Raw genomic sequence first — 17277 nt, forward strand, 5'->3', positions numbered from 1 at the left:
AAAAAGATCAAATTAGGCCCATAATAGGGCTTGGCAGGGGAGTTAAGTCAAATACAAGTCAAGGTGGAGATTTGTGCAGTTATGCCTCACATTTTCGGACCAAATAGTGTGTAACGTAGTGACGAAAAAGTGTTCTTCATCCCGAAAAATAGTTAACATCACGAAGAGAAGAGAGCCCTCGTCCCGACGACGCAATGCCACGTCACGACATAACGACGTACAGCTCAAGTTTTTTGGCTTTCTTCTCCCAGTTAACCCTACTTCTAGTTTCCTACTTAAACTTTGATTAACCTGGAAATATTTTAGTCATATATGCTACGAATTTCAGCCTATAAATAGGCCTTAGTTACTATTTTCTTTATGAATTTTTAATAATTTTTAATCAAATTGATGATTTTAGCGGGTGAACCATATGATTCTGAAACCTTGAAAGTTAGCCTAATTGAAAATATTTTTTAACTATTTCTTTAGTAGGGATATCTAGAGTTCACCTAGTATTTTGCATTGTTTTATTGCCTTTTCTTTTTCCTTCCGATAGAGAAATCAAATCGTAAATAGCATCTTCATTTATTCTAATATAATCTAATTTTTTATATAATTTATGTTATATTAATAATGGATTTAAACTTTGATGTTTGGTTTGGTGTACATAGTTTATGCGTGTAAAATGTAAATTTACTCGTATTGAATCTTTTATTCAAATTCTTCTACCAACCATTCACCTCAGGTGTATCATTTTCCAAGCTCATATATAAGAAATTATTTTTAGTAATGAAACATATATAGGACTTTTAATTAACATGGCTGGCTAACTTGAAACTATTGTAATTAGAAGTCAGAAATTTGCTTAAACTTTCAACAGCTGCAATTTGTTGAGAAAAGCTATAGCAATCCAATCCAACTCAATTGGAGACCATCGAGCATGATTGATCTCAGCCGCTGATCCATACCACATCTCTGGTTCCATCACTGCAACTCCATTTTCTGCTCGATAATTGGAGCCCACCACCTCCCATATTAGAGCCCTCGAATCATCTCCAGCCGAACAAAGCTGTTTTCCCATCAATGGCGCCCATGAAATAGCGTTAACACTCCCTTTATGCCTACATAATTCCATCAATGGTGTTGTCGGAAACCGGATGTCAACTATCACAATTTTATTGCTATCCATCCCTACTGTTGCCATGAACCTAGGGTCTGCCTTGTTCCATTCTACCCTCAGCAATGGAGTTTCGGGGATCGGGTTTTCGTAAATTATTGTCGATCGTTCTTTGTCTCGCAAGTCGAAAACTCTTACAGACCCGTCTCCAGACACGGATGCAAACACATTGAACCCGCCCCACGAAATGTCGAACACTTCCTTGTCGTGCGCAACTAATTGAGTGTCTACAGCCTCCCTCTCAATGTCCCAAATGGTACAAGTAGTGTCGACACTGGAGGTGGCCACACGGCGGGTGTCGAAATCAGCCCAATCGAAGGAAGTTATGGCAGAATTGAATTCGCTGCTCTTGTTGCCATTAAGCAAGGACTTAAGCTCGATATGATCGTCGTGGATTTCCCAAAGACGAAGGTAGTCGCCGGACGTGGCAATCATATCGGGATTGGAGGTATCCTCGGACGGAAAGAACATTAGGTTGGTGGGAGCGTAAGGGTGATCGAAAACTAACCGGTTGTCAGTCGTGAAATCGGATGTGTGGAGATTGAACTGAACCAGTTCCACCTTGTTGCTGTAGTCTTCGAGGAAACTGCCGATGGCAAGGCGCGATCTTTTGTCGTTGCGGACGGACCATGCCACGGAGTAAATTGGCCATTGACCTATGTATGTGTAGACCCCTGTTTTCCTCTCTGTGGGGCTTTGCATGCTTTACTTACTGTATAATCAAAATAAATTATTATAAATTATTTTTTAAATCTGTATGCGTCCCAATAATAAATAAATAAAAAGTCTCCGTCGAATACTTAAACCAATATTACTTATAAATAAAACAAGGCATAATGAATTATTTTACCATTCAATTTTGCAAAAGAAAAAAATTATTTTAGTTTTCTTTAATTTTATGTTTTTTATAGAATTTTGCGTTGTTTATCAAATCATTTTAATATTTATGAAAAAATTAATATCTATTAACCTTAATCACGTAACATCCACATATACGCCACCTCAATAATTAATTAAATTTTTAGTTTCAAAAATATAAAATTTTGAAAATTTAAAAATATAAAAAATTTGTTAAAAAGCATAGGTATAAAAAATTTTAATAATAAAATTATAATAATAATAATCTATAATTTTAGAATCTTTTAAAATTTATAATTCCTTATGCTACAGGTGCACAGTCATAACTGTAAAATTAACAAATAATAATTTATTTATTCATTTTAAGGTGTTTTGATAAAAAATGTTAATTTAAAATTAAAAGAAATAAAATATAATTTAATAGCTAAAATAATATTTTTACAAAATTAGAAGGTTAAATAAATTAGTATGCCAATAATAAAATAATAAAAAGTTAGTAGTATCTTCTTTTGTTTCTATACATATGCCTTAATGTTGATCATACAGAAAAATTTTGAGTTATATAAATTAATGATTTCAAAATAAATCCTTTTAGAAATCGTTTGAGTTAAGCACGCTTAGACTAACTAGAAAACTATATATAATAATTATTTCAGTAAGTGGAATTGCAGAAACTAAAAGCATGGCTAAAACTCAATCAGATTTACCAATGAGAATATGTTATATATATAAGATATTTTGTGATAAAAGTTTTTTTTTTTCAAATCGAACAGTAATTTTACCAATATTTTAACAAATAATAACTAATTTATTTAAATAGTATTTGAAGGAATAGGAGCCAAGACCCCTCCTGGACCCTCTGAATCCATCCCTGTATATATCACATATTTTTTCCCAATATATACACACATATCTTCCATAGTCTGTGGATTCTTTTGACTGTAATAGTAGGTTGGGTATTTTCTAGTAGTAAAAGAACTTCAAGAAAATAATATAATATTACAAAAGTGCTTTCTTAAAAAGTTTTAAGGTTTACAGAAATTATGTAGAACTGATGTTCTACTTGTTCTTCACAAATGTTTGCTTTCAGCATAAAGATATGCTAAAATAAGATGAGTAATAAAAAGATATAGAAAAAAGAAAAGAAATCTTTGCTTATATTCTGTCCTTATTAAGAGAGAAATAGACTTACGTTGATGTAAAAGGGAGATGTTCTAGCTTGATATAATATCTTCCTCTCCTATGGTGTGAAGATATGTAATGAGCATTCACGCAACACACGTATATATGTCTGATGATGAAGATAAATATATATAATAGAACAAGGAGAGAAAATGTGGGTTAAAAGTTAGAAACTTGGAGAGAGGGTGTTTAGCAGTGGGTTAATAGTTTAAAGGGAGAAAGGGCAGCAGCTGCCATGGCTATAGCTTAGAAGAAATGGGAGCGAAATTCAAATGAAAGAAAGGAAGGTAAAGCTAATAGTCAATCTTCCACGAGCCAACCCGTTGGAAAGTGGTGGGTTTTTGGTTTTCAGTCATGACTAAGGGTTGCACGTGATGCATTTATTATATCCGCCATTCCAAGGGCTCCAATTTCCATTTCATGTTTATTTTATGTATATATGGATGAAGAGACTACTTAGCATTAATGGATTGGCTTAAATTCCTAATTATTCTCGCACTTGGGTGGTTTAATTATGAAAATCAAACTAGGTAGGTAAATGAGATGATTTGACACTATGGTTTCCAACTATATGAGTTAGCTAGGTTCAACGAGTGGTTAGGTTAAGCAGGACATATTTTATTGATGGACTGGGCTATACCCTTCAGTTCCCACTTGTTGGGACTCCATCTCCTATTTAATTGGGAAAGGGACCTTCTTCCGTACGTTGATCTTGGTAATTTCTGGACGAGACGAATCTAGGGAGTTGGCAAGAGCCTCAATTTCCTAAAATGGAACTCATCTTTTCATTATAGTTTTTTAAAATTTCTAAAATTTTAAATTAGTAAAAGTAAAATTATATTTTGGTCTCTTAAAAATAATAAAATTTTGATTTAATATTTTAAAAATTACATTTTTACTATAGTAAAAATTACAATTTAATTTCGACCCCCCTAAAATAATTTCCTGACTTCGCCCCTGAAGGTCGACCTGACCCTTTTTATCTCAGCAAATATATAGTTAGTCAAACCATGCAGTTCGCATGTATGAGTTCACACTTGATGGGTTCGCGTCATCATGCAAGCGAACTCATATTCAGGGGTACGTGTTGGCATGCATGAAGGCCTACCTAATATGTTACATCTAGGGATTGTGCCTTATAAATAGATAAATTGGTCTCCATAAAGAGAAGACTCACGAAAACACTCAACAATTAGTAAGAAGTGTTATTAAATCAATTTGTTATAAGTTATTTTATGTGTAAGGATCAATAGAGATATTGTAATATAAATAGATATATTAGTATATATTATAGATTTCAATATCGAATAAAATGTTGCTATATAAATAGATTTGTTAAAACATGATAAAAATTATAAAATCATTAAAATTCTAAAAAAATTTTGGCATTATAATTTTTACAATTTTAATTAATAATTTTTTAAAGAATTTTTACAAAGCATTTGGTTACAAAGTTCTATTTCCAATAGGAATTTTAGTATTTTGTTATAAAATTGGGTTTTCAATAGGAATTCTAGTAATAGTTATAGATTTTGGTAGTTGTTATAAAGAGAAGGGATTGTATGAAATTGTGATTTCACGTCATCACTATCCCTTTTCAATAGGAGAACAACAAATCAGATTTTTCCTCCTGATTTTTAGCATTTTCAATTGAATTTGAATTTTTTTCAAGAGGAAAATTTTGATTTGTCGTTCTCCTATTGGAAAGGGATAAGGATACGTGGAATCACAGTTTCATACAATCATTTCTCTTGTTATAAAAATATTATTATATAAATAATAGATTTTGTAACTAATGATGTGGCATGTTAACCCTGGGCGTTGATTGGTAGGCTCAAAAAACTCGAGGACTTTATAACTGTTACAAGCCTTAGGAAGTTCCTAGAACACGCTTTGGAAACAACCAATAGATCTCGAACACCTGGCACAACCAAACAACACAGTGCTAAGTGATGATTAACAACACTTCCTTAGGATGTGTTGTAATGGCCCGATTTCAATGATACTAAAAATGGTGGTTTTGAAGCCTCGTTTACCGATGATTAAGTCCATAAGTTTTAATACTTAATAATTACTAGTCTATTAAATTGTTATATGAAATATTGGTGGTACAAGAATAGTGGAAAAGGTCGTTCAATTGAAAGTCGGTAATGTCTAGGATCCATCTCACTTAAAGCATAGGTTTTTTTTTCAAGAAAAATTTTATTGCTATAAATATCACAAACCGACTAGGTTTTCAATTTTTAATTTTCCACTGTGACAAAAAACTGTCTTTTAAACTGGATTTTTTCAACAAATGTTCCTTACTCACCCTTAATGACAACCATGTTTCTCACCACCTTATTTCTCCTTCTCTCCCCTCCATTATTTCTCCAAAATTTTGGAAGAGACAATTAAATATCCATAACTATAAAAAAAAACTAGCAAAAATAATGCACTATGAAGCAAAAAAGTTATTTTTAGGCTCAAAAGAAATTTCAATATTGAGCACACTTCAAAATAGATCACTCTTTTTACTCATAATACTTTTAATAGATTCAATGTTTTTAATCTCTCTAAAAGCTTTTATCACTTACCTTGTTTTTATTCACTTAAATTTTTTCATTTCAACATTTTTAAGCTAGATCTATAATCACTATATTAAACTGTCTTTTCACTTTTACCACTCAAGTGCATAATACGATACCACCATTATGTATCTACCTAACCCTCAATGTCTATGGTCTGATGTGCAATTAAAAGTGCAATTAAACAAAATGAGATGGGGAAATGATTTAATATCATACTCAATTTTGGGCTCAAAGTCTTAAAGATAGAGGTTCATCAAGAACGAAAAATAAGGCTCGAAATATTGGGAACTAGGAATGTTATAGCATACCAAAGGTAGCCATTTCAGCTCTAGGCTAAACAAACAATGCTTTAGGTTATCCTTCGACATCTCAACAAATATAGATTCAAAACATGCTTCTATTTACAATTCCATGAATGACATAAAATTCCAAACATGTGTATACATCGATCTACACATTTATTTATTACATGACATAAAATCTAGTATTTCAACATATAATAACCACTTCTACTCTATCGCACAATGTAACTAAGTGAACTAACTAATCTAGACTAAAAAAGAATAGAATTCAACTATCTTTATGCAAAATTTATGAGTCAAAAAATTCAATTACAATATATCATATCAAATCAACTAATTATTCAGATCCACCATGCTTAAGCACCATTCACAAACAAAAATAAAACAAAGAATTTTTTTTGAAAATTTCCTAAAACTTAAAATTAACACGTATAAAACACAAAATAAAGTAAAGCAAATTCTATGTAGCCCCCCACTTAAATCACACATTGTCCTCAATGTGTTCCCAATAATAATTAAGAGGTATAAGGACTTCACTAGTTATCATTGGGCAATGTGAGGTAAAATCGAGGTTGCCCACCTCCTCCTTGAAGCTCAAAAATGTTGTGTTATCCTCAAGCAGGTAACCTACACAAAAAACAAACAAACAAATCAAAAGCAGAAGTATGCAAATAATAAAATAAAATAAAATAAAAAACCAAAAAATTCAAGTTCAAAGGATAGTGGTATCACCTACTTCAAACTTCAACCATATCCCAACATTAAACCTACTTCAAACTTCAACCATATCCCAACATTAACTCTTCAACATCATCATCCTCTTTAACAACATGATCCTAGTCTCAACTTTGTAAACAACACAATCCTAATATCAAATTTCTTGGAAACTATCAACAGTTCCCCCAAGATAAGGCTTTACTCTTTGCCTGTTTACTAAAAATAGTTGTCCATCTTTTGTTGCAAGCTCAATAGCCCTATTGGCTAGCACACAATTAATTGTGTATAGATTGGACCATCGCAATTGAAGTTTTCCTGGTAACAATTTTAGTCGAGAATTAAATAGTAACACTTGTCATCCCGGTACAAAGCTCTTCTTAATTATGGAATCATGGCACAATTTGCTTTTCTCTTTGTACAACTTGGCATTCTCATATGCCAAAAATCTAAACTACTCTAATTCATGTAGTTGAAACAACCTAGCGTTTTTAGCTAAATTAGGACCAAGATTCAATTTCTTAACAACCATGTATGCTCGCTTTTCTAACTCTATTGGCGAATGATAGTTTTTACTGTAAACAATATGATATGGAGACATCCCTAATGGAGTTTTATAAGTTGTCTTATAAGCTCACAAGGCATCATCTAATTGAACCAACCAATTTTTCTGAGATGAGTTCACTCTCTTCTCTAGGATTTGCTTAATCTCATGATTTGATACCTCTTCTTAACCATTGGCTTGCGGATGGTAAGCAGTTGCAATTCGGTGCTTTTCTCTTTGTACAACTTGACATTCTAATATACCAAAAATCTAAATTCTTCCAATTCATTTGGTTGAAACAACCTAGCATGTTTAGCTAACTTAGGATCAAGATTCAATTCTTTAACTGCCCAGTATGCTCGCTTTTCTAACTCTATTGGCAAATGATAGTTCTTTCTGTAAACACTATGAATGGAGACATCCCCAACTGAGTTTTATAAGTTGTCTTATAAGCTCACAAGGCATTATCTAATTGAACCAATCAATTTTTCCGAGATGAGTTCACTATATTCTCAATGATTTGTTTAATCTCATGGTTTGATACCTCTGCTTAACCATTGGCTTGCAGATGGTAAGCAATTGCAATTCGGTGCTTAACACTGTACTTTGATAAAATATTTTCTATTTACTTACTGCAAAAATGTGAACCTTCATCACTTATGAGTGCTTGAAGAGTCTCAGATCTCAAGAAACTATTCTTACGCAAAAATTTTACGACTGCATTAGTATCATTTGTCGACAAGGTCACTGCTTCTACCTACTTAGGAACATAATCCACTACCAATAAAATGTACTAATTTCTTAATGAATTCGAGAATGACCCCATGAAGTCGATCCCCATACATCAAAAACTTCAACTTCCAAAATCCCTTTTTGAGGCGCTTTATCATGCTTAGAAATATTTCCTGTTCGCTGACATTGGTCACATCATCTTACAAAATGATAAGTATCCCTAATCATAGTTGGCCAATAAAACTCTAATCCCAAAATCTTTTAAGTACTCATTTTTCCTCCAAAATGTCCCCTACAAAGTGAGGCATGACACCCGACCAAAATATCATCAATATATCACGTCCCATCTAAAGTGATTGACATTGTGCCCAATCACCACCCTAGTTGTATAGTCTAGGCCTACCATGGAAGAATAATCCATCAACTTACCCTGTGACAACCAATAGGATAGTGACACGTGGCACTTTGGGATCCCATATTAGAATAAATAAACCCTTAACTCCCATACATCGGGGGATCCTCTTTCTCTCTCTCTCTCTCTCTCCCTCTCTCTCTCTCTCCTCTTTCAATAGTCTTTCTCTCCCTCTCATCAGCCATATTCCAACCAAGCTCTGACCACCTTGCACAATAGCTCTCCACCTAACCTTAAGTCAGGTGAATTGCTATACACCATCATCATCTTTCATTATTTGATTCGTCATAAATATATATAATACCTAATAATGTGGCACAATTTATTTCTCACCACAACAACTAAAATTTCAATATTTATTAAGATTGAAATTTTTTTACTAAGCATTTCCTTTATATGCTCTCCTTATTCCCTTTTTGTATAAGAAGCAAAACTTTGTTTGAGTTTTTCTTGTTCATTTTTCTTCCTTTTCTTGATTTCTCTTAGTTCTTTTAATATCATATTAGGGGTTTGATTTTTCCTATGTTCCTTTTTCTTGATTTTTTCTCAAATAATTTTTAACGTTTAATTTTATAATGCATAAAGCAAATAGACAGTCCTTAAGATGATTGTAAGGCCAATGGGCATGTGTTCTAGACTGAGATCACTTTTGCCTCAAACTTAATTATTTTTTGTTTAAGATGATGGATGTTCCTTGGTTGTCTTTACAATTTTATTTTCTTATAAATGTTTTATCCCAGTTGCGACTTATCCTTCTAAAATATCATACCCAAACACTATGAATGCACTAAAAGGCTACTAGAGGCTGGGACCAAGTCAATACAAGACCTTAAGTTTAAATCCTTATGGTCCAGTCATAAATCTTCATTTTACATTGTTGTTGGTTGTGGTTCTCATATCGGTTTCGTACAGTTTCTTTGTTGTTTTTGTAAATGAAATTGTTGTGTACTATTGTTTTTTGCCATCGTATATGTCTCATTGCAAGAGAGAAGCTAGAATTTTTGTTAGTGGGGTGGAATTAAATTGTATTTTTTTTAAATAGTAAAAATGCAATTTCACTATTTTAATAACCTATAGCTTTATAATTTTAAATGACTAAATCATTTTTTATTATTTTGGGAGGGGGCAAAGTATAATTTTATTAGAAAGAGCTTAAATGAAAATTTTTCCATTTAAGAGGGGACAGGACCTGCCAATCCCTAACTTCCCCACTACCTCGTTGGCCTTGGGCTTTTGAATCAATCATGTTTTTACAGTTGTTATATATATATATATATATATATATATACTTATCATGCATATAAAATTTTAAATTGATCTAATATTTTTATGATATTAATTTAAAATACTGTCTACATTAATATATATTTAACGATCGAAATTTTTCTTTTACATAAAATAAATAATTATATAATTTTAATTTGTTCCATATTTAATAGGCACAATTTACATAAATAATATGAAATATAATGGCTAGATTTATAAAAATCAATCCATACTGGCCAAGTTTATTCTCTGTGCATGCGTGTAATATAGCTGAAAAGCCCAGTAAAAGAACAATAGAAAAAGAAAGCTAAAAAGATTATAAACCCAAATATAATGACCTTTATTGTTCAAAAAAGTCCACCAAGACTTTATTGTTCTATAGTGGCCTTTTCTTGGGCCCGTTTTAATATTCAAACAACAATACTAACAATTCGACTCGTTTCGCTGTTTCCTTAAAAGGACAATCGATCTTCATCAAGTAACAAGTGACTGCGTTATTCCAGAGGTGGCTCATGAGACCCATAAGGCTTCCTGAACCGCCCATAGGACGGAGGAGCGCGGCGGAGGTGTTCGAAGCCGGGATTTATGGGATAATCAAACGGGTTGTTGTGATAGGAAATGGCTTCTCGGGAGCTGAGAATCAATGCATCGGTTTGGTTCGGGCTTTAGGCCTCTCGGGTTGTCTTACTTTATATGTAAGCTTCTCTTTATATCTTCCTTTTTGACTGTTCATTTCAAAACTCAGTTCTTTTAATCTAATTATTGTGTGTCTTTTACATGTCCCAAGATTCAAATCGAAATACAGCTATTTGTAAGGAATGGGAAATTTTGATTTGTTATTATTTATATAGTATTTGTTTAATATATTATGCAGCGTGTTACAAGGCCAAGAGGAGGAATCAATAAGTGGCTACATTGGCTTCCGGTTTCTCTTCATAAAAAATTGGATTATGTTATAAGGCAAATTTGCATCTATTCAGGAGTTCAAGTGGAAGCTAGATGGGGTAAAGTGGTTCTTTTTGCAGTTGAAAAAACTGGTATCTGTTTTCAGCTCTCAAATTATATGGTTTCATATTGCAGTACCAAAGATGGCACCCTTTTATGTTGAAGAAGTCTTTGATTTGTCCTTTTTTGTACCCCCCCCCCCCAAAAAAAAAATCAAAATTCATATGAGAACTACAGGGCTGTCCAGTGTAATAGAAGCTGATGCAAAACAAATTGCAATGATGGCACGGGATACATTTGAGAAGTATATTCTTCCAACTTGAATTTCTTTGTTTGCTACTACTTTTTGTTGTACAATGTGACACTTGACGTTGAAGCTATGTGATTTAGCTTTCTAGTGGCAGTTCTTTCTCTTGTGATTATTTTCTTATTTTATTTTACTCTATTAGGGAGGGCCCTCTGTTGGTCATAGCGTCTGGTCGGGATACAATTTCTGTTGCGAGCTCCATTAAACGGTTAGCCACAGAAAATGTTTTTCTTGTTCAGGTTAAACCTTTTTTTTTTAATTCTCTTTTCCTTTTTGTTTATATTTGAATGAGATTTTGTATTAGAGTTCCCACTAGGTGCTTGATATACAAGGCAATTTGTATGTTTCCTTTGAAGTTATTCAACTGTTTCGACTTCGTAGACCTGGGTGATTTCACAGTAGGTTAAAAGTTTAAAAGGTGGTCAGAATGTTCAACCTTTTATATATTTCTTTTCAGATACATATTGGCTTTTATATTTCTCATAAGAAAAAAATCCAAGAAAATGGCCTGAAATTGTTTATTCATTATGCCGGTAATCATATGTTTTTTTTTTTTTTTTTTTTTTTTACATTTCTCTGTTTGTCTTACATTTATTACATTATTATCACTTATTTACATTTTGTGTCTTTTCTCCATTTGTCCACATTTAATATATACTGTTAAACTTTTTTCTTTTTAGATGCACATACTGCAATTTGTGGTTTTATATATATTTTTCTTTGATTCAATTTTCAGATACAACATCCACGGTCACGGCTGAATAGGTTTGATTTAGTGATTACTCCTCAGCATGATTATTATCCATTGACTCCTCATGGACAGAGACAAATTCCTTGGTTTCTCCGGAGGTGGATAACTCCTCGCAGACCTCCTGCTAGACATGTGGTATGTATTTCAGTTGTAAATACTGAGAATGCATCTTGACATAGGAGTATCTTTGATGGCTGTAAAGTTATAGTTTCTCTTGTCATTGGTTGGTTGGTATGTAGCTCATTGGTAGTTGTTTCTGAATTTCAGGTTCTCACTGTGGGAGCTCTTCATCCGGCTGATTCTGCTGCATTAAGAAGTGCTGCTTCAGTCTGGCATGATGAACTGGCCCCGCTTGCAAGGCCCTTGCTTGTTGTCAACATTGGAGGGCCAACAAGTAATATTTAGTGCATCATTGAGTTTGTTATCATTTTGATCAATCATCTTTTCAAGTCTCTAACTTCTTTTTGGATAATACAGTTGTTTTATGTTAACTGATACTTGCTAATTTGCATCCTTTATTGTAGTTAAACTTGTTGTTTGAAATGTATTAAAGTATCCTTTGTATATGTAGGAATGTTGTTAGTTTATAACATACTATTAAAGAATCCGATGGCAATTATAAAATAAAAAATGATTTAATCTCGTTCACAGATATCCACCAGCATCATGTTCCATTGTCATTGTTCAACTCATTTAAATGCTCTTTTTTTCAGTCATATTTTTCACTTTTCATAATGATATGGGCAAAAGAATCTGATCAATGAACTGGTCTAATATCCAGTCGTCAAACCCCAAATTTCTTGTAATAATTTGATTTTGTCATGAGGGCTTTTTCACTACATAAGAGCATTTTAATTGAATTATTGTTTAAAAGATTGAATGAATTATATCTTCTGCAGAATATCTACCAACCTTCCTTTTAGACTTTTATCTAGTAGTTTTTTATATGCTAAATCAAAAGATTTACGCAGGCAGCTGTCAATATGGTGCGGATCTTGCAAAGCAGTTAATAGCTATGCTGCAGAATGTTTTATGGAGTTGCGGCAGCATCAGGATATCTTTCTCGAGAAGGACTCCTGAGAAGGTAAAAACACTTTGAAAGTTTCTGTTTGTCAAATTTGTCAACGAGAACTGACATTATTGGTTTTCTAACGAATTCTTGGATTCTTCTTGGGAATTACACTGATAGGTATCAAAAATCTTATTGAAGGAGTTTAGTTCTAATCCAAAGGTTTACATTTGGGATGGTGAAGGTAAACTGTTTCTGGTCTTCTTAAGAGATTTCCCTCCCCTCCTTTTCATGGTAGCTAAGTTTATTCACCCCATCAATTGATGATATGTTGTTTAGGTCCTAATCCACACATGGGACATCTGGCTTGGGCTGATGCTTTTGTTATCACAGCAGACTCGGTAAGCATGTTGAGTGAGGCTTGCACTACAGGGTAGGTCTTGAAAACTGTAAGCCACATCCAATTATTTAACAGGTTATATTGGTTTTTTGAATTTGAACATCCTCGTTACAATCATTGTGCTTCAGAAAACCAGTCTATGTTATAGGAGCTGAGAGATGTACATGGAAACTTGCTGACTTCCAAAAGTCTCTGCGGGAACGAGGAGCAGTTCGTCCTTTCACTGGCAAAGAGGATGTAAGTTTTTCGATGCATGTAATATTTCAGTTTTCCTTCTGATTTATTAAAGAAAGCCACCACAACTTTTCTCTAGCAACTGGAACTGCCTGGCCTTATTTCTGGAATATCTCAAGCATGTAATTTTGCACGCCTGCTGAATGTGTTGGTTTTACAGATATCTGAGAGCTGGAGCTATACACCGTTAAATGACACAGCAGGGGCCGCTAGCCAGGTGATGAAGGCACTTGCTGCTCGAGGATGGCCAATAGACGCATAATCTGCTTGCAGTGCTCGATTTTTATCCAAGCTTTTGCAATTGCTTCCACCTTTGAACAGAGTTTAATCCAGTCTGTACCAACTGATTGATCTTCTTTTGCACACATGTCCAAGTGAGGACATATCAGAAAAGTTTTTTCTGTAGTTCTTTTTCTTTCACAATTAATTTTGTCACTCCTTGCTTCTTGTTCACACCACAAATTTTGAGTGTAAGGTAAAAGAGACATGAATTCTACTTTGTTCATCATATTTTGATCCAAAGGCAAATGGATAAAAGAATCACACTTCTGTTTCTCTCTATCTGGTTTGTAAAATCTAAAACCCCCACAGTTTCTACATCTTGCCTGAATCAACCTCATAGAAACATAACATAAATGGAAAACAAACTTACAGACAAGCTTGAAAAATTCAAGCTTAATCAGATCCGTGAATATCATTTATTAAGTGTGGTTATATGAATCAATTAAGTCCGGGTTCATTCCCTATATAAAAGTCCATTTTGATATGTTGTTGGTTTAGGCAATGACCAATTTTGGGAGTGTTGGATTAGGGAGGTCTGGTGGAGTTTAGTTGAGAGATTAAGAGTAAACTTTTATTTCGTGAGTCGGTAGTTTTGTCGTGGTTCTGTTTGCCTTTGATTACAAGCACCTACTCCATTTCTATTAAGTGAAAGCAACACTTGTAAATGACCAAAAACTTGGCTCTTGGAACCTCTCAGCTCATCTAAATTTATCATAATTTTATACCCATGTTTAAATACATAGAATATCAAAGAAAATGAAAAATTGGGTATCATAAATTCTGACAATAACTTACAAAATGCTGATTAAAATATACTAATTTAAGCCAATTACGTCTATATCCACTGAGATTACCTCTACCAGCTTCAATGCTATATGTGGAGAGAGCCCTACTCCATTATAATAAAAAAACATATATATTTAATTATGAATTTCATTCTTTATTTAACAAATTTAAAAATTTACTCCGCCAAAGTTTTGTAAGGTAAATTACACAATTGATCACCAAATTTCCACAAGTTTTCAATTTAAGCACCAAAAAATAAAAAATAAAAATTCATTTTAGGCATCGTGATCAAAAACTATTTTCATTTTAGGCACTACCATTAAAAACTATTCTCATTTTGGTCACCCGCTATTAATTCAATGTTGTACACTCATTTTAGTCACTCAACTTTAATAAATTTTCATTTTAGTCACTTATTTCTTTTTTAAATTATTTTTTTAAAACCGGGTTTTATAAGAAATTGAGTTATTCAACTACGGAGGTAAAACTTAAGTTTTCCTTGTAACTCAATTCCTTGTAAAATTCAAGTTTTCCTGTAAAAAATAATTCACTAGAAAAATTTAGGTTTTCCTTGTTACTAAGAAAAACTAAAATTAATTTTAAAAGGGGAAAAAGGAAATGAAAAGGATAAAATGTTTTTTCAGTAAAACCCATGTTTCCTTTAAAGACCTTGGTAATTCTCTGTAAAACCCCATGTTTTTTCTTTTTACGGAAAATGAAAAGTTTAAAATTAATTTTAGAAAATGAAAATTAAATGAAATTAAAAAATAAAATAAGCGACCAAAACGAGAATTTACTAAAGTTGGGTAACTAAAATGAACTTATGATAACATTGAATTAATGATAAATGACCAAAATAAAAATATTTTCTAACGGCAGAGTGTAAAATATAAATAGTTTTAATAATAATGCCTAAAATGAAAAATATTATTTTTTAATGCTCAAAGTGAAAATTTTAAAAATTGAATGATCACTTGTGTAATTTACATACTTTAGTACTTATACTTGACATGAAAATCAACAATATAGTAGTTTACATGTAATGAATTAGGAAAATAAGTATTTTAATAAGATGTACATAACATATTAGCAAAAATCAATAGTTTAAGTCTATATGCTTATCAATAATTGGATTAATTTCATTTTACAAAATATAAGTATTAATTTTTGTCAATTAAAATAAATAGATTGTCTTTCAATTTTTAAAAAGTAAATATATCAAATTCGACCAATAGAATTATAAGCTAATCATCTATAAGAACTTCATCCATTCAACCAATTTCCATCACAAAAACAAAGCTTCAACTTCTCTTTTCTTGTATAGTTCTCAGATTTCCTCTATTTTCCCTCCCAAAACAAAAGAAAACAAAACAAAATGATGAAGAGCAGTGATCACTCAAGCATTAATGTAGCAGAGTCGAGCGGCGTTGAAAAAGGCAAAGGATCACTCATTGCTACATCCAGGGAGCAAAAGAAGGGATTCAAGAAAGGGTTGGGTATTTTGGACTTCCTTCTGAGACTAGGAGCCATTATTTCAACTATAGCCGCCGCTGCCACCATGGGAACCAGTGATGAAACTCTTCCTTTCTTCAGTCAATTCTTCCAGTTCGAAGCCAGTTATGATGATCTTCCCACACTTATGTACGTTGCTTAGTCATAACATATGTATAATGACAGCTAGATATTGTTGAAGAAAGATTGGAATATAATGAGATATATATACATATATATTCAATTTATTTTCAGGTTTTTTGTGATCGCAATGGCACTAGTTGGCGCATATCTCGTCCTTTCCCTTCCTTTCTCCTTAGTTACCATCGTCCGCCCTCACGCAGTTGCGCCGAGACGCCTCCTTTTCATTTTGGACACTGTAAGCATTCGCATGCATGTTCGCAAAATTCCCTTATGAACCTACCAAAATCAATATATTAACGTTTCGGTTGATGTGTATATATATGGATGTATATGCACATGGCATGCAGGTGGTATTGACTTTAGCAACGGCTGCCGGCGCAGCGGCAGCAGCCATAGTCTACTTGGCTCAGAATGGGAACCCGAACACAAACTGGCTAAGCATCTGCGACCAATTCGGTGATTTTTGCCAGGGTGTGAGCGGCGCTGTGGTGGCATCGTTCTTTACTGTTCTGGTTCTCATGTCGTTGATTCTTCTGTCTGCTTTTGCCCTTAAAAAGCACTGAAACTATAAAAGAGATTGCTGAAGAGAACAAGCATGAGCGATCGATATACATTTATCACAACTTGATATAAAGCTATATATTTCATTTGGCATCAATCTACCGTCATGTAAAGCTATATGTTAAAAAATTTTAGTTTATAAGATTAAAGAATTAATGAATTTGTCTTGATTCTTATTTAGAAGAATGAAATTCTACTAAGGTTTGAACATATTTCATAACCAATTATTTACCTCTTTGAATATTTGGGATAACACACGAGGTGTAAATACCTTGATATCGGCAAAAATAGAATTTATTTATCGGTTTTTCGAAAGGTTTGTAATGTAATCAAATAAGTGATTTACTCTTTAGGCCATTTGATTCACAAAACGTGTGTAATTTACTTTTTAACACATTTGGTTTACGAAATGTAATATTATTTCTGTTAATAAAATTATCAAATGATAAAAAGAAGAAGGTAAAATTGATATAAAAGTAATATTTCGAGCAATTATAATAGTGAAAATGTAATAATAAACAAATATTAGTCTATAAAATAACTAGACATTTTGATTTATTAATTATTATACTATTATTTTGTTTTTATTTAAGTAAAATGAATCCATAGTAATTTTTTTATATAAGGG

The 17277-nt window shown here is 32.7% G+C and overlaps 3 protein-coding genes across 5 annotated transcripts; 2 read left to right on the top strand and 1 right to left on the bottom strand.

Moving 5' to 3' along the window:
- Nucleotides 1-663: 663 nt before the first annotated feature.
- On the bottom strand, nucleotides 664-3420 carry LOC105766633 (WD repeat-containing protein LWD1). The gene is made up of 2 exons (XM_012586162.2): nucleotides 3210-3420; nucleotides 664-1871 (listed from the first exon to the last, which is right to left on the bottom strand). Exon 2 carries the CDS (start codon nucleotides 1859-1861, stop codon nucleotides 848-850), a length of 1014 nt encoding a protein of 337 aa, XP_012441616.1. The 5' UTR covers nucleotides 1862-1871; nucleotides 3210-3420; the 3' UTR covers nucleotides 664-847.
- Nucleotides 3421-10193: 6773 nt separating this feature from the next.
- On the top strand, nucleotides 10194-13946 carry LOC105766632 (mitochondrial fission protein ELM1). 3 transcript variants are annotated; one of them, XM_052629464.1, is made up of 11 exons: nucleotides 10194-10434; nucleotides 10614-10743; nucleotides 10820-10988; nucleotides 11134-11230; nucleotides 11728-11877; nucleotides 12010-12136; nucleotides 12714-12826; nucleotides 12932-12995; nucleotides 13091-13184; nucleotides 13280-13388; nucleotides 13546-13946. In XM_052629464.1, exons 1-11 carry the CDS (start codon nucleotides 10252-10254, stop codon nucleotides 13645-13647), a joined length of 1338 nt encoding a protein of 445 aa, XP_052485424.1. In that variant the 5' UTR covers nucleotides 10194-10251; the 3' UTR covers nucleotides 13648-13946. The 3 variants fall into 3 exon arrangements, with proteins under 3 accessions (XP_052485424.1, XP_012441615.1, XP_052485425.1); XM_012586161.2 differs by having other exon boundaries at nucleotides 10195-10434; nucleotides 10614-10776; nucleotides 10922-10988; XM_052629465.1 differs by having other exon boundaries at nucleotides 10196-10434; nucleotides 10922-10988.
- Nucleotides 13947-15758: 1812 nt separating this feature from the next.
- On the top strand, nucleotides 15759-16859 carry LOC105767763 (casparian strip membrane protein 1). The gene is made up of 3 exons (XM_012587329.2): nucleotides 15759-16094; nucleotides 16200-16323; nucleotides 16436-16859. Exons 1-3 carry the CDS (start codon nucleotides 15829-15831, stop codon nucleotides 16649-16651), a joined length of 606 nt encoding a protein of 201 aa, XP_012442783.1. The 5' UTR covers nucleotides 15759-15828; the 3' UTR covers nucleotides 16652-16859.
- The last annotated feature ends 418 nt before the right edge of the window (nucleotides 16860-17277 follow it).

Source organism: Gossypium raimondii, chromosome 4 (genome assembly GCF_025698545.1).
Source record: "Gossypium raimondii isolate GPD5lz chromosome 4, ASM2569854v1, whole genome shotgun sequence".
Taxonomy (NCBI): Eukaryota; Viridiplantae; Streptophyta; class Magnoliopsida; order Malvales; family Malvaceae; genus Gossypium; species Gossypium raimondii.

What these genes read in the sequence shown, in the direction of transcription:
- LOC105766633 (XM_012586162.2), bottom strand. Translation starts at nt 1,861, where the DNA reads ATGCAAAGCCCCACAGAGAGGAAAACAGGGGTCTACACATACATAGGT.
- LOC105766632 (XM_052629464.1), top strand. Translation starts at nt 10,252, where the DNA reads ATGAGACCCATAAGGCTTCCTGAACCGCCCATAGGACGGAGGAGCGCG. An exon ending in CAACATTGGAGGGCCAACAA is followed by an intron (nt 12,137 to 12,713) that starts GTAATATTTAGT and finishes AGATTTACGCAG; the next exon opens with GCAGCTGTCAATATGGTGCG. An exon ending in CGAGAAGGACTCCTGAGAAG is followed by an intron (nt 12,827 to 12,931) that starts GTAAAAACACTT and finishes TTACACTGATAG; the next exon opens with GTATCAAAAATCTTATTGAA.
- LOC105767763 (XM_012587329.2), top strand. Translation starts at nt 15,829, where the DNA reads ATGATGAAGAGCAGTGATCACTCAAGCATTAATGTAGCAGAGTCGAGC. An exon ending in GATGATCTTCCCACACTTAT is followed by an intron (nt 16,095 to 16,199) that starts GTACGTTGCTTA and finishes ATTTATTTTCAG; the next exon opens with GTTTTTTGTGATCGCAATGG. An exon ending in TCCTTTTCATTTTGGACACT is followed by an intron (nt 16,324 to 16,435) that starts GTAAGCATTCGC and finishes CATGGCATGCAG; the next exon opens with GTGGTATTGACTTTAGCAAC.